General features: G+C 40.3%; 1 protein-coding gene across 1 annotated transcript in view; it reads left to right on the top strand.

Annotated features, from left to right (window-relative positions):
- RNF19A (ring finger protein 19A, RBR E3 ubiquitin protein ligase) overlaps positions 1-6,770 on the top strand; it is a 45,792-nt gene extending 39,022 nt beyond the window's left edge. Inside the window, exons 8-10 of the mRNA XM_037048282.1 lie at positions 2,756-2,969; positions 3,915-4,058; positions 4,611-6,770. Coding sequence (XP_036904177.1) covers positions 2,756-2,969; positions 3,915-4,058; positions 4,611-5,301 — 1,049 coding nt within the window. The 3' untranslated portion in view covers positions 5,302-6,770. The remainder of the gene's footprint in view (positions 1-2,755; positions 2,970-3,914; positions 4,059-4,610) is intronic.
- Positions 6,771-12,314: the final 5,544 nt, after the last annotated feature.

Raw genomic sequence — 12,314 nt, 5'->3', positions numbered from 1 at the left:
GTGCCTCTGCGGGATGGACTGCCAGGGAAAGGTGAATGGATGAGAGGGGGGATAGTGCTGGGTACCTAACCTGCAGTGGAAACATAATGGCTTAGAAATTGTAGAACTTTAATCTTAAATTCTGCCTAAAACGTTCCAAATTAGTAAGAAAAGCATATGAAGAGTAATACAGTTCATAAAAGAAGAAATACAGATGGCAGGTGGGTATCAACCTAATATTATTCAAAGAAATATGAATTAGATCAATAATTGGAGAATTAAAAAGCCCTCATAGACAGACTGCCAATAGGAGTATAAGTTAATAAACCTTAAAGCATGTGCATGTTTTATGCTCCAGAAATTCTTGCCATAGAAATTTGTTTTAGGGAAATAATCAGGCAGATGTGCAAAGATAATGGCTACTGTCTTACCTCCCATTCTGTCTTGAACTCACTCCAGTCAAATTTTGGTCCCTGCCACTCCAGACTTTCTTTTATAACTATTTTTTTTAAATATTTTATTTATTTATCTTTAGAGGGGAAGGGAAGGAGAAAGGAAGAGAAACATCAATGTATGGTTGCTTCTCATGCATCCCCTGCTGGGAACTGGCTCCTGCCGGGAACTGGCCCCTGCCAGGAACTGGCCTGCAACCCAGGCATGTGCCCTGACTGGGAATCGAACCGCGATCGTCTGGTTCGCAGGCCCTCGCTCAGTCCACTGAGCTACACCAGCCAGGGCCCAGACTTTCATCTGTGCCATCCACCAGGGCAGTTGCCGCTCCCCTCTGTGGTACCAAATGTAGTGGTCAGTGCTTGGTTTTCATCTTGATGTTAGAGGACATTTGACTTGGTAGACTGTACCCTCCTTCTTGAAACATTTTCTTTACTTAATTTCTGGAAAACCATTTCTTTTTCACCAATTCTCACCCGAGGATATTTTCGCTGATTTGAGAGAGAGAGAGAGAGAGACAGACAGACAGACAGACAGTCAGTCATTGATGCACCACAACATCAGTTGCTTTGCACATGCTTTGGCATGGGCCCCGACCAGGAATCGAACTCTCAACCTTTTGGTGCACAGGACAGTGCTCCAGCCAAATGAGCCCCTTGGCTAGGACCTGGGAAAACATTTCTTATTATCTTTCCTGGCCACATCTTAGTCTTCTTTTCTAGTTCATTTTTCTCTCCTAACCTCAAAATTTTGGAGTTTCCCAGGACTCAGTTCTGAGGCTTCTCTTCCTTAACTACACTCACTCCACAGGTAATCTATTTATTAAATAATATATACACTGACTGCTCTTAAATGTATAGCTAGGCTAGAACTCTCCTCTAAACTTCACACTTGTACATCTAACTGTTTTTTTAAAATCTGCACTTGAATGTGTAATTGAGAATTTAACTTGTTGGTAACCAAACTCTTCACTCTAAAACCTGTTGTTCTTTCTGTTACCCTCTCCTCAATAAGTAGCTTCTCCATTCTTGGTGTTGCTTAGGCTAAAAACTTGCACTCATGATGACTCTTCCCTTTTGACTTCTTATGCTGCATCTGATCTATCAGCAATTCTTCTACTTGCTTCAATATTTAGCCATAATCCAACCATTCACACCTCTCCAATTCTATTAGTCTAAGCTACTATCCTGTTTCCTGGACTATAGTAATAAGCTTTTAACTGATCCATCAGCTTCTCGGTTTCCACTGCCTGTCCCACTGTGCAGCCATAGTGATAGTTGTAAAACATAGCTCATATCATGTCTTTCTTGTGCTCAGCACAGTTACTCTAACTATACTGGGAGGAAAAAAGTCCAGAGTCCTGAGTATGACCCAGAAAGCCCTACATGATCTGTACTGGGCTACATCTCTGAACTCACCTCTTGACACTCCTGTTTTATACCATGCCTCCTTGATGTTTTCAGGGGTGCCCAGCACCCTTTCCCTTGCTAGCTTTTAAACTGGCAGTGCTGTCTGCCTGGAGTGTTCTTCCCAAAGGTAACTTACGGCTGACTCCTCCACTTTCTTTGAGCCTCTGTGAGTGTTACTTTGTCAGAGAGGCCTTCTCTGAACACACTGTGTAAGTAGCACACAGGCGTGCACACTCCTCATCACTGTCACTGCCTTTTACTCCCCTTTACTCTGCTTTATGTTTTTTCTCATAGGATGTATTACCATATAGTTTTAGTTGCTTTCCTCAACTAGAACGTAAGATTTTTGAGGGCAGAATATTTGTCTCTTTGATCCACTATGTGCCCAGTGCTTAAAACAGTGTTGGGTATGTGTAATGGGAACCAAATTGGAGCAAATAAATGAATCCTTCAATACAGAGCATGTGAAAAGTACTGTAAGATCGGAATATAGTGGTATCAGCTCTTGTAGTACCTTATATTCAGTTGAGACCATGGAGTATATCTAAAAATCAACTTTGGCCCATTCTTACTGACCTAGAGAATAACAAACTCTTTACATGATACCCTTATTGAAAACTGCCACATACTTTTCCTCTAAAATTAGCTAGATTTTTCAAGTGGGTTCTTTATAGAATTCCTAAATCTTCTGGATTATAAACAAGTAGTGACCATCTAAAACTGAAGGCCAGTTCTTCATCCACCTTGGCTCTCTGACATATTTCCCTTTACTTTAACCCCAGAAGTAGGTGTCCCCTACTCCTGTGTATGCTGTGTAATTTATATGACAAAATGACCTGTCCGAAATTATGGAGGAATTTAAGAAGAGAGATGTTAATAGTTGTACTTACTGATTTCTTTGAACTATTTGCATTTAGACACAACTTCAGTAGCAGAAGCAAGACACAACCCTAGCATAGGGGAAGGGAGCGTTGGTGGTCTGACTGGCAGTTTGAGCGCAAGTGGGAGCCACATGGATCGGATAGGAGCCATCCGAGACAACCTGAGTGAGACGGCCAGCACCATGGCGCTGGCTGGAGCCAGTATAACGGGCAGCCTGTCCGGGAGTGCCATGGTGAACTGTTACAACAGGTAAGGAGAGCGCGCTTTGTTTTGTTGTGTTTTCGCTTTCTGTTAACTACGAATTACTAATGTGATGAGAATTTTCAACATTATTACATATTACCCTACTGTGTCAGTAATGTTTAAAAAATGAAATGATTGGTAAACAGTGGATAAGGAGATGTTTTACTTGTTTGGATTTTCTGTGACATATCCATGATGTGGTAAAAATCAAGTCTAAGGCATAAATTCTCCCATCTTTAAAAAGATTTTATTTACTTATTTTTAGAAAGAGGGGAAGGGAAGGAGAAAGAGAGGGAGAGAAACATCAGTGTGTGGGTGCCTCTCACACACCCCCAACCAGGGACCTAAACCTGCAACCCAGGCATGTGCCCTGACTTGGAATTGAACTGCGATCCTCTGGTTCGCAGGCCTGTGCTCAATCCACTGAGCTACACCAGCCAGGACCAGGTAGTTTGCTTTTAAACACAAACTTCCAAGTTACAGCAATGTATATTATGTCTTTTTTAAAGACTCAAGCATCAAATTTATAGTTATTTGATGCATAGGTGCCCAGGATTTTTTGATTCACTGATTTGTCACAAAGCATAGTTTTTAATGTCTTTGGGTTTTGTGTTTTGCACTGAGCATGCCAAGCAAATGCACATCCTGAGTGAAAATAATAGAGCATATTTAAGTTAAACCCCTTTGTGTCCTTGTGTGTTGTTCTGTTACCACCTTACTTGGCAGACAGCTGATTTTCCATTTCATTTGGATGGCTGGTACTATCCAGTGCGCTGCAGTATAATTTGAATAATCAAATTTTAAAAAACTTTTAAAAGCAATGTTTATAGTTGTTTCTAGACTAGCTTATTGTTACTAAGGCTCTTAACTGAACTGAATTATTCAGACAGACATATTAGAGTAGTACTGATATTACATGTAATTTTATTTATCTGATATTCCCCTCTTCAGGTTGGAAGTACAAGCAGATGTACAGAAAGAACGGTACAGTCTAAGTGGAGAGTCTGGCACGGTCAGCTTGGGCACAGTTAGTGATAGCGCCAGCACCAAAGCGATGGCCGGGTCCATTCTGAATTCCTACATCCCACTGGACAAGTAAGGAAGGAATTATTGTAAAGTCAGAAGTATTTTAAAAATGAATTTAAAAAGTTATCTCTATCATTAGGCAAAGATACCATGAATAATAGTTATCAACGATTAAGTTCTCTGGGAAGATAAAAGATGAGATGTCCAGAATAGGCCAATCCTTGGGGACAGAAAGTAAATTAGTAGTTGCCAGGGGTGTGGGGAGAGGAGGGTTGGAACTGACTGCTAATCGGAATAGGGTTTCCCTGGGGGGCGATGGCAGTGTTTAAAGTTAGGCAATGGTGATGGTTACACAGTTCTGAATATACTACTAACCACTGACTTGTCCATTTTGAGTAGGTAAATGTAGCTTCTTCTGTTTCTCTCTTAGTTGAAGCAGTATTGTAGTCCTTTTATTTAAAGCAGTTTTTTAAGTAGAATGTAGCCTGCATTAATTAGTTCTTTTATCTTTTATATAGTTTTTTTACTTTTTCACAAGAACCCTTCCCCCTTTGCTGTCCTCTGAATAAAAATGAAAAGGAAGTTAGAAATTTATTCACATTTGTTACTCTTATGTTTCAGAGAAGGCAACAGTATGGAAGTGCAAGTAGATATCGAATCGAAGCCGTCCAAGTTCAGGCACAACAGCGGAAGCAGCAGTGTGGAGGACGGCAGTGCCGCCCGAAGTCATCCTGGTGGCTCTGCCAGCGGCCTGCCCGAAGGCAAATCCGGTGCCACCAAGTGGTCCAAAGAAGCAACAACGGGAAAGAAATCAAAAAGTGGTAAACTGAGGAAAAAGAGTAACATGAAGATAAATGAAACCAGAGAAGACATGGACGCACAGCTGCTGGAACAACAGAGCACGAACTCCAGTGAATTTGAGGCCCCGTCACTCAGTGACAGTGTGCCGTCCGTGGCGGATTCCCACTCCAGCCATTTTTCTGAATTTAGTTGTTCTGACCTAGAAAGCATGAAAACTTCTTGCAGCCATGGTTCCAACGATTATCACACGCGTTTTGCTACTGTTAACATTCTTCCTGAGGTAGAAAATGACCGCCTGGAAAATTCCCCGCATCAGTGTAGCATTTCTGTGCTTACCAAGACTGCTTCGTGTTCAGAAGTGCCACAGTTGAATCACATTGCTGAAGAACTCAGTAACAGTGGAGTGAAACCCGATGTTGATTTGTATTTTGGTGATGCACTGAGAGAAACAAATAACAACCACTCACATCAGACGATGGAATTAAAAGTTGCAATTCAGACTGAAATTTAGGCCTACAAATGCTGCAAAATAATGACCACTGAACAATCTTGTTTGGAGCTGGCTGAACTACGTGGGACTACTCTTAAGTTTCAAGTTACCAGCAAAGGCCAAGTTACATATATTTTCTGTGTTCAGCAACACAGTGGGTTTCATGTGATCTTAATTACCAAACTATGACATGAAGGCTTTAAAAGTGCATTATTGTAAGGACAGTAATTGTTCAGAGAAGTATGTTTTGTGCTTTTGCCACAAAATACTGCCTGAACCACGTGCTTGTGTACTTAGGTAGAAATTTGGCTTAATTTATAATCAATATAAAATACTAATGCAGTTCTCCAGCATCCTTATGAAGAAAATGTGAGGTTTGGGGTTTAGTGGTTAGTGACATTTTATTGAAACCACTAAGGGGTACTGTTTAAAGAGCCTTGCAGGTCACTCTCAGTATATGATTCTCTTTGTAACATTTCTACTCATAACTGGGCATACTTTTTTTTCATATGCAATGTGGATATGTAAAGCTTAATGCAGCCCATTTGCTACCATTTGGATACTTAGATACTTTGAGCAGGATTGTGGCGGTTTTTGCACAACTTTGAAATAGAAATACCTGGTACTCTATATATCTTGTATATTGTTGATGCCATCATAGAAGAAAATGATAAAGGTAGGTAATAAGTATACTGACAACACCAAATAAGATCTATAAAACTGCAAAAGAAATTCTGTTAGTTGATAAGTATTACAAAACAGTCACCTTTCACTAAGTGAATGTTTGCACCCCATTGATTCTTGGTGCCTTTGGTATAGACTGGATTTTAAGGGTCTAGTTATTTGGGGCTTTTGCTGTATTATTTTCCATAATGTCCTCTCTAACTACCTTGGATTGTATAGAAAAATAGAGGATAGGTAAACATAAATATGATTAATAACAATGCTGAAAAAGTATTAGCCTACCAAAGACATACTCAGGCTTTAGTGAATAACTCCACATAACCTCAGTTTTTAACACATGTGTATCTTCTCCATTCATGAAATCGAAATACAGTGCAGTTTGTACCAAGTACTAAGGAGGGTCCATGTATAGCTGGCTTTATTTTTTGCTTTTGTTTATGAGAGATGTTCAGCTGACATAAACAGAAGTTGGCCAAATTTCTGCCTGTACTGTTTAATTCCTGTGTAATTCACTTAAATAAAACAGGTTAACCTCAAGATAGCAGGTAAAATGTTCAATCTTACGTGTGTCTTTTAAGTATTGCCATTATGGTGCTACTGAGCATTTTCTTTTGCTAAAAAGAAAAATGCCATGGGCTGCAGTCTTTTTACATCACTTTTTCGCACAGGTCCATTACTATGCTTATAACACTAGTGCCAGTTATTTTATTTGATAATGCTTATTGTGGTATTTGTATATTCGTTTGCATTTTAATTTTGTTCAATAGTGTGTAAACTGCATACATGAAATAAATGTAAATACTAATGTATTGCTGCCTTATGGTTTGTCTGTAGGTGTTTTTACAAGAATGGAAATACCAAAACTATACTTTCAGGGATCATTTCTGTAGTTTGTTACTCTAAGAATGGAAACACTAATTTACCCTGTGGTCATTATTCATAAATATTCCAAACCATTCAGGTAACCCTGCATTCTGGTCCCAGCCCAAAGGGAAGCATTTGCTGAGCTTCTCAATTGTTGGAAACCTTTCTTCGTGTCTGATACCCGCCTTCCTTCAGGAAGGAGTTGCTGAATTCATCAAAATAATTTCATTTTTTAAAGTAAATCAGCTGGAAAATAAACTGGTCTATTATTAAATTGTGAAGAGATGAGTACTACAATCCTCATCTTAAAAATAAAAAGATCATAAAAGACTATTTAAGAGGTTCTACTCTAGTAGTCTTAGAATTTTTAAATATATTTTATTGATTGTGCTTTGAGAGTTGTCCCAATTTTTCCCCCTTGCCCCTCCCTCTCCACCCAGTACCCCCCATTTTCTGTGGCAGTACCCCCCCTTAATTCATGTCCATGGGTCATGAATATAAGTTCTTCACCTACTCCATTTCCTATGCTATTCTTAACCTGCCCTTGTCTATTCTGTACCTACCAATTTGTACTTCTTAATTCCTGCACCTTTTTTTGCCATTTTCCTACTTTCCCCTCCCAACTGATAACCCTCTAAATGGTCTCCATATCTACTATTCTGTTTTGTTCTACTTGTTTGCTTAGTATGTTTTTTGGATTCAATTGTTGATAGTTAATTTACTGCCACTTAAATGTTCATAGTTTTGATCTTCTTAAAAAAGCCCCTTTAACATTTCATTTTATAATGACATGGTGATGATGAACTCCTTTACTTATACCTTGCCCAGGAAGTACTTTATCTGCCCTTCAAGTCTAAATGATAGCTTTTCTGGATAGAGTAATCTAGGTTGTAAATCCTCAATTTTCATCACTTTGAATACTTCTTGCTCTAGTCCCTTCTAGCCTACAAAGTTTCTTTTGAGAAATCAGCTGACATTCTTAATGGGAACTCCTTTGTAGGTGACTATCTGCTTTTCTCTTGCTCCTTGTAAGATTTTATATCTTTTATTTTTAACTTTTTAAAAAAGATTTTATAAGACAAACCCTGGCTGGTGTAGCTCAGTGGATTGAGCACAAGCCTGCGAACCAGAGGATTGTGGTTCGATTCCCAGTCAGGGCACATGCCTGGGTTGCAGGCTGGTTCCCTACAGGCCAGTTCCCAGCAGGGGATGCACGAAAGGCAACCATACACTGATGTTTTCTCCCTCTCTCCTCCCCCTCTAAAGATAAATAAATAAATAAAATCTTTAAAAAACTGTTAAGCTTTAAAACTATTCTAAAAAAATTAAAAGATTTTATAAGACAAATACCATATGATCTCACCTTTAACAGGAACCTAATCAACAAAACAAACAAGCAAAATATAACCAAAGACACTGAAATTGAGAACAGAGGGGAAAGGGGAGGGAATTTCAGAGGAAAAGGGGAAGGGTCTGCAGGAACAAGTATAAAGGACACATGGACAAAAACAAGGGTGGGCAAGGGTGGCAATCCGGTAGGACTGGCATAACGCCACGCCCCTTCTCCTCCCACCCAGCGCACGCCAGAACAAGGGCGATGGAGCAATGAATTTAAAGACAGAACCTTTAATCACCTAATTTACAAAAAAGAAAAGGCAAACTACTTACAAACTATAGTACCGTAAGTAGTATGAGTAACACATCTCTACATACCGCTGTGTTACAACAGCACGATGGGAGCCTGTTACACAAGAACGAATGGCATTGCCTTTCCATCCTACCTACGCGTCCTAGGTGGGGGGCCATGCTAAAAGGCAAGGAAGTGGGGCGGCAGGGCAAGTTGAGAGAGTGATAACAGCCAATTCTTGCCATTCTCAGCCCTTTGCAAGTATTATTTTATCCTCACAGTAGTCCTCTAAATACTAACCTCTGTTGTCTGCATTTTCAAGATAAGAAACTGAGGCATAGGAAGATGATTTCTGGGATGAGTAAGGCACAGAGAGCCAGGAAACGGGAGGGAGGTGGAGAGGGCTGAGGGCGTGGGCTGGGATGGAGGTAAAAGGCAGAAAACTACTTGAACAGAAAATAAAATTGTTGAAAAAAAGATTTTATGTATTTATTTTTAGAGAAAAGCAGAGAGAAAGAAGGAGAGAAACATCAATGTGTGGTTGCCTTTTGTGCGCCTCCGGCTAAGGACCAGGCCTACAATCCAGGCACATGCCCTGGCTGGGAATTGAACCAGTGACCCTTTGGTTCGAAGGCCAGTGCTCAATTTACTGAGTCACGCCAGCCAGGGCTGTCTATATCTTTAACCTTTGGCATTTTAATTATTTTTAATACATTTTATTGATTATGTGCTTAGAGTTGTCCCATGTTTTTCTCCCCGTTATTCCTCTCCCCTCTTACCTGCTCCCATCTTCATTCTCCCACCTTAGTTCATGTCCATGGGTTGTACGTATAAGTTCCTTGGCTTCTCTATTTCCCACATTATTCTTAATCTCCCCCTCTTTATTTTGTACCTACCACTTACGCTTCTTATTCCCTGTTCCTTTTCCACCATTCTCTCCCCTCCCCCTCTTCACTGATAACATCTTCCATGTGATCTCCATTTCTGTGGATCTGTTCCTGTTCTAGTTGTTTGCTTAGTTCCTTTGGGGGAGGGGGGTCAGTTGTTGATAGTTGTGAATTTGTTGTCATTTTACTGTTCACATTTTTTATCATCTTTTTCTTCAATAAGTCCATTTAACTTTTCTTATAATAAGAACTTGATGATGATGAACTCCTTTAATTTTACCTTATCTGGGAAGTACTTTATCTGCCCTTCCATTCTAAATGAAAGCTTTGCTGGATAGAGCAATCTTGGATATAGGTCTTTGGATTTCATGAGTTTGAATGCTTTCCATGCCCTTCTTGCCTGCAAGGTTTCTTTTGAGAAGTCAGGTGATAGTCTCATGGGAACTCCTTTGTAGGTGACTGTCCCCTTATCTCTTGCTGCTTCTAGGATTCTCTCCTTCATTTTAATCTTGGCTAATGTAATTATGTGCCTTGGTGTGTTCTTCCTTGGGTCTAACTTCTTTAGGACTCTGAACTTCCACGAAGTCTATTTTCTTTGCCAGATTAGGGAAATTCTCCTTCATTATGTATTCAAATAAGTGTTCCATTTCTTGCTCTTCCTCTTCTTCTGGCACCTGTATGATTCAGATGTTGGAATATTTAAAATTGTCCCAGAGGTTCCTAAGCCTCTTGTCATTTTTTTAAACTCTTGTTTCTTCATTCTGTTCTGGTTGGATATTTATTTCTTCCTTCTGGTCCAAACCATTGGTTTGAATCCTAGTTTCCTTCCCTTTACTGTTGGTTCCCCATGAGTTTTTCTTTATTTCACTTTGCATAGCCCTTCACTTTATTCTGTGACCATACTCAACCATTCTGTGAGCATCCTGATTATCAATCAGTGCTTTGAAGTGTGCATCTGATAGGCTGGCTGTCTCTTCATCACTTAGTTGTATTTTTTCTGTAGCTTTGATCTGTTCTTTCACTTGGGCCATATTTCTGTGTCTTGGCGCGTCTGTTACGTAACAAGGGGCGGAGCCTTAGGTATTCGTCAGGGCAGGGTGAGCCATGTTGCTGCGTTGTGATGCTGTGATGCTGTGTGTCGGAGAGGGGTCTGGGAAGGAACAGTACCACTTGCTCTTCTCTCTGCCATATTTCAGTCACTTCTGCCACTACCCACAAGCAAATTGGGCCCTCCTGGTGCTGATTCCCAGGTAAGTGGTTTTGTGTACATTCTAGGACCCTGTAGGTCTCTCCAAGGAACTTGCCTATGAGGCTGGGAGTTTCTCCTGCCCCAGCAACCCCCACAGATTTTCTCAGCCAGAGGTTTTGAGCATTTATTTCCCCGTACTGAAACCCTGGGTTGCTTAGTCTCAGTCCCCAGTTCCTCGCAGTTTATCTGCATGCAAATGTGGGCCTGCCCACTCCTCCAGCCACCCCCGCACCTGGTCTGCCTGCTGCTGCCTTGCTGCTAGCCCTCTCTGCCCCAGCTGCCCATCTCCACCCCTCCTGCTAGTCTGGAAAAATGTTTCTTCTTTAACTCCTTGGTTGTCCGACTCCCATGCAGTTTGTTTTTCTGGCAGATCTGGTTGTTCTCTGTTTTTAAATTGGTTATTATCCTTTTGTTTGTGCAAGGAAGCAAAGTGTTTCTACCTACGCCTACATCTTGGCTGTCTGGACCTGCATTTTATTTTTAAGTAAACTTTATTTGGAATATTTTTAGACTTACAAAGAAGTTGCAAAGATAGTTCAGAGGCTTCCCATACACACTTTACCCATATATTATTTTTTGCTGTAGGAAAGCGCTATTATCAAATGTATCTAATTATATATTTCAGACCTTATAGTCATGGTGAACATCTCCCTACCTCTAAGTTGTACTTACAGTCTCCCAGATTTCTTGTAAGGCTTAATTTTTTTTACACTTGTTTTTATCTGTCTTGAATTTATGTTTAGTATAATGTGGAGGCCCAATCTTATTCCCAATGGAAAGCTGTTGGTTAAATAATCTATCCTTTTCTCACTGATCTGAACACTGCCCTTATACTGGGACTCCTAAATTCCTATTTAAAAGTCTGCTGGGATTCTTGTTTTGATTCTGTTGAACCTACAGATCAATTTGGGGAGAAGTGGCTTGTTAACAGTATTGAGTCTTCTGATCCATAAACACAGTATTTCTATCCATTTATTTAGTGTCTTACAGTAGTGCCTTATAGTTTTCAGTGTAGAGATCTTTTTTTAAATCTCAATTTCTATTTACAGTAGTCCCCCCTTATCCATGGTTTCACTTTCTGTAGTCAACCGCGGCCAAAAAATATGAAATGGAAAATTCTAGAAGTAAACAATTCGTAAGTTTTAAATTGTGCACTCTTCTGAGTAGCTCTGTTCTGCCTGGGACCTGATCGTCCCGTCGCTGAGCATATTCACACTGTATGTGCCGCCTGCCTGTTAGTCACACAGTAGCTGTCTTAAGTTACCAGATTGCCAAGGTTGTGCTGTGCTTATATTCAAGTGACCCTTATTTCACTTAACAATGGTCCCAGAGCGCAAGAGTAGTGTTGCTGGCCATTCAGATACGCTAGAGAAAAGCTGTAAAGTGTGTGTGTGTGTAGGAAAAAACGGTAAGGTTCATCCCACCTGTGGTTTCAGGCTTCCATGGGGCCTTAGAACATATCCCTGCAGATAAGGTGGGACTACTGCATATAGAAATACCACTGGTTTTTGTGGACTGGTCTTGAATCCTACGCACTTGTTCTAATAGCTTTTGGATAGATTCTATATGATTTTCTATGTAGACAAGCATGTCTGCAAATAAAAAGTTTTGCTTCTTTCCGATCTGGATACCTTTGGGAACTTTCCCCCCCTTATTGTACTGTGGAGTCAACCTTCAGTACGGTGTTAAATGGGAGTGGTAGGAGTAGGCATCCTTGTTTCCA

The sequence above is a fragment of the Sturnira hondurensis genome, unplaced genomic scaffold, assembly GCF_014824575.4.
Source record: "Sturnira hondurensis isolate 20B ecotype Veracruz unplaced genomic scaffold, ASM1482457v3 Scaffold0006413, whole genome shotgun sequence".
Taxonomy (NCBI): domain Eukaryota; kingdom Metazoa; phylum Chordata; class Mammalia; order Chiroptera; family Phyllostomidae; genus Sturnira; species Sturnira hondurensis.
The sequence above is the reverse complement of the archived record's forward strand: the minus strand, read 5'-3'. Positions and strand labels throughout refer to the sequence as shown.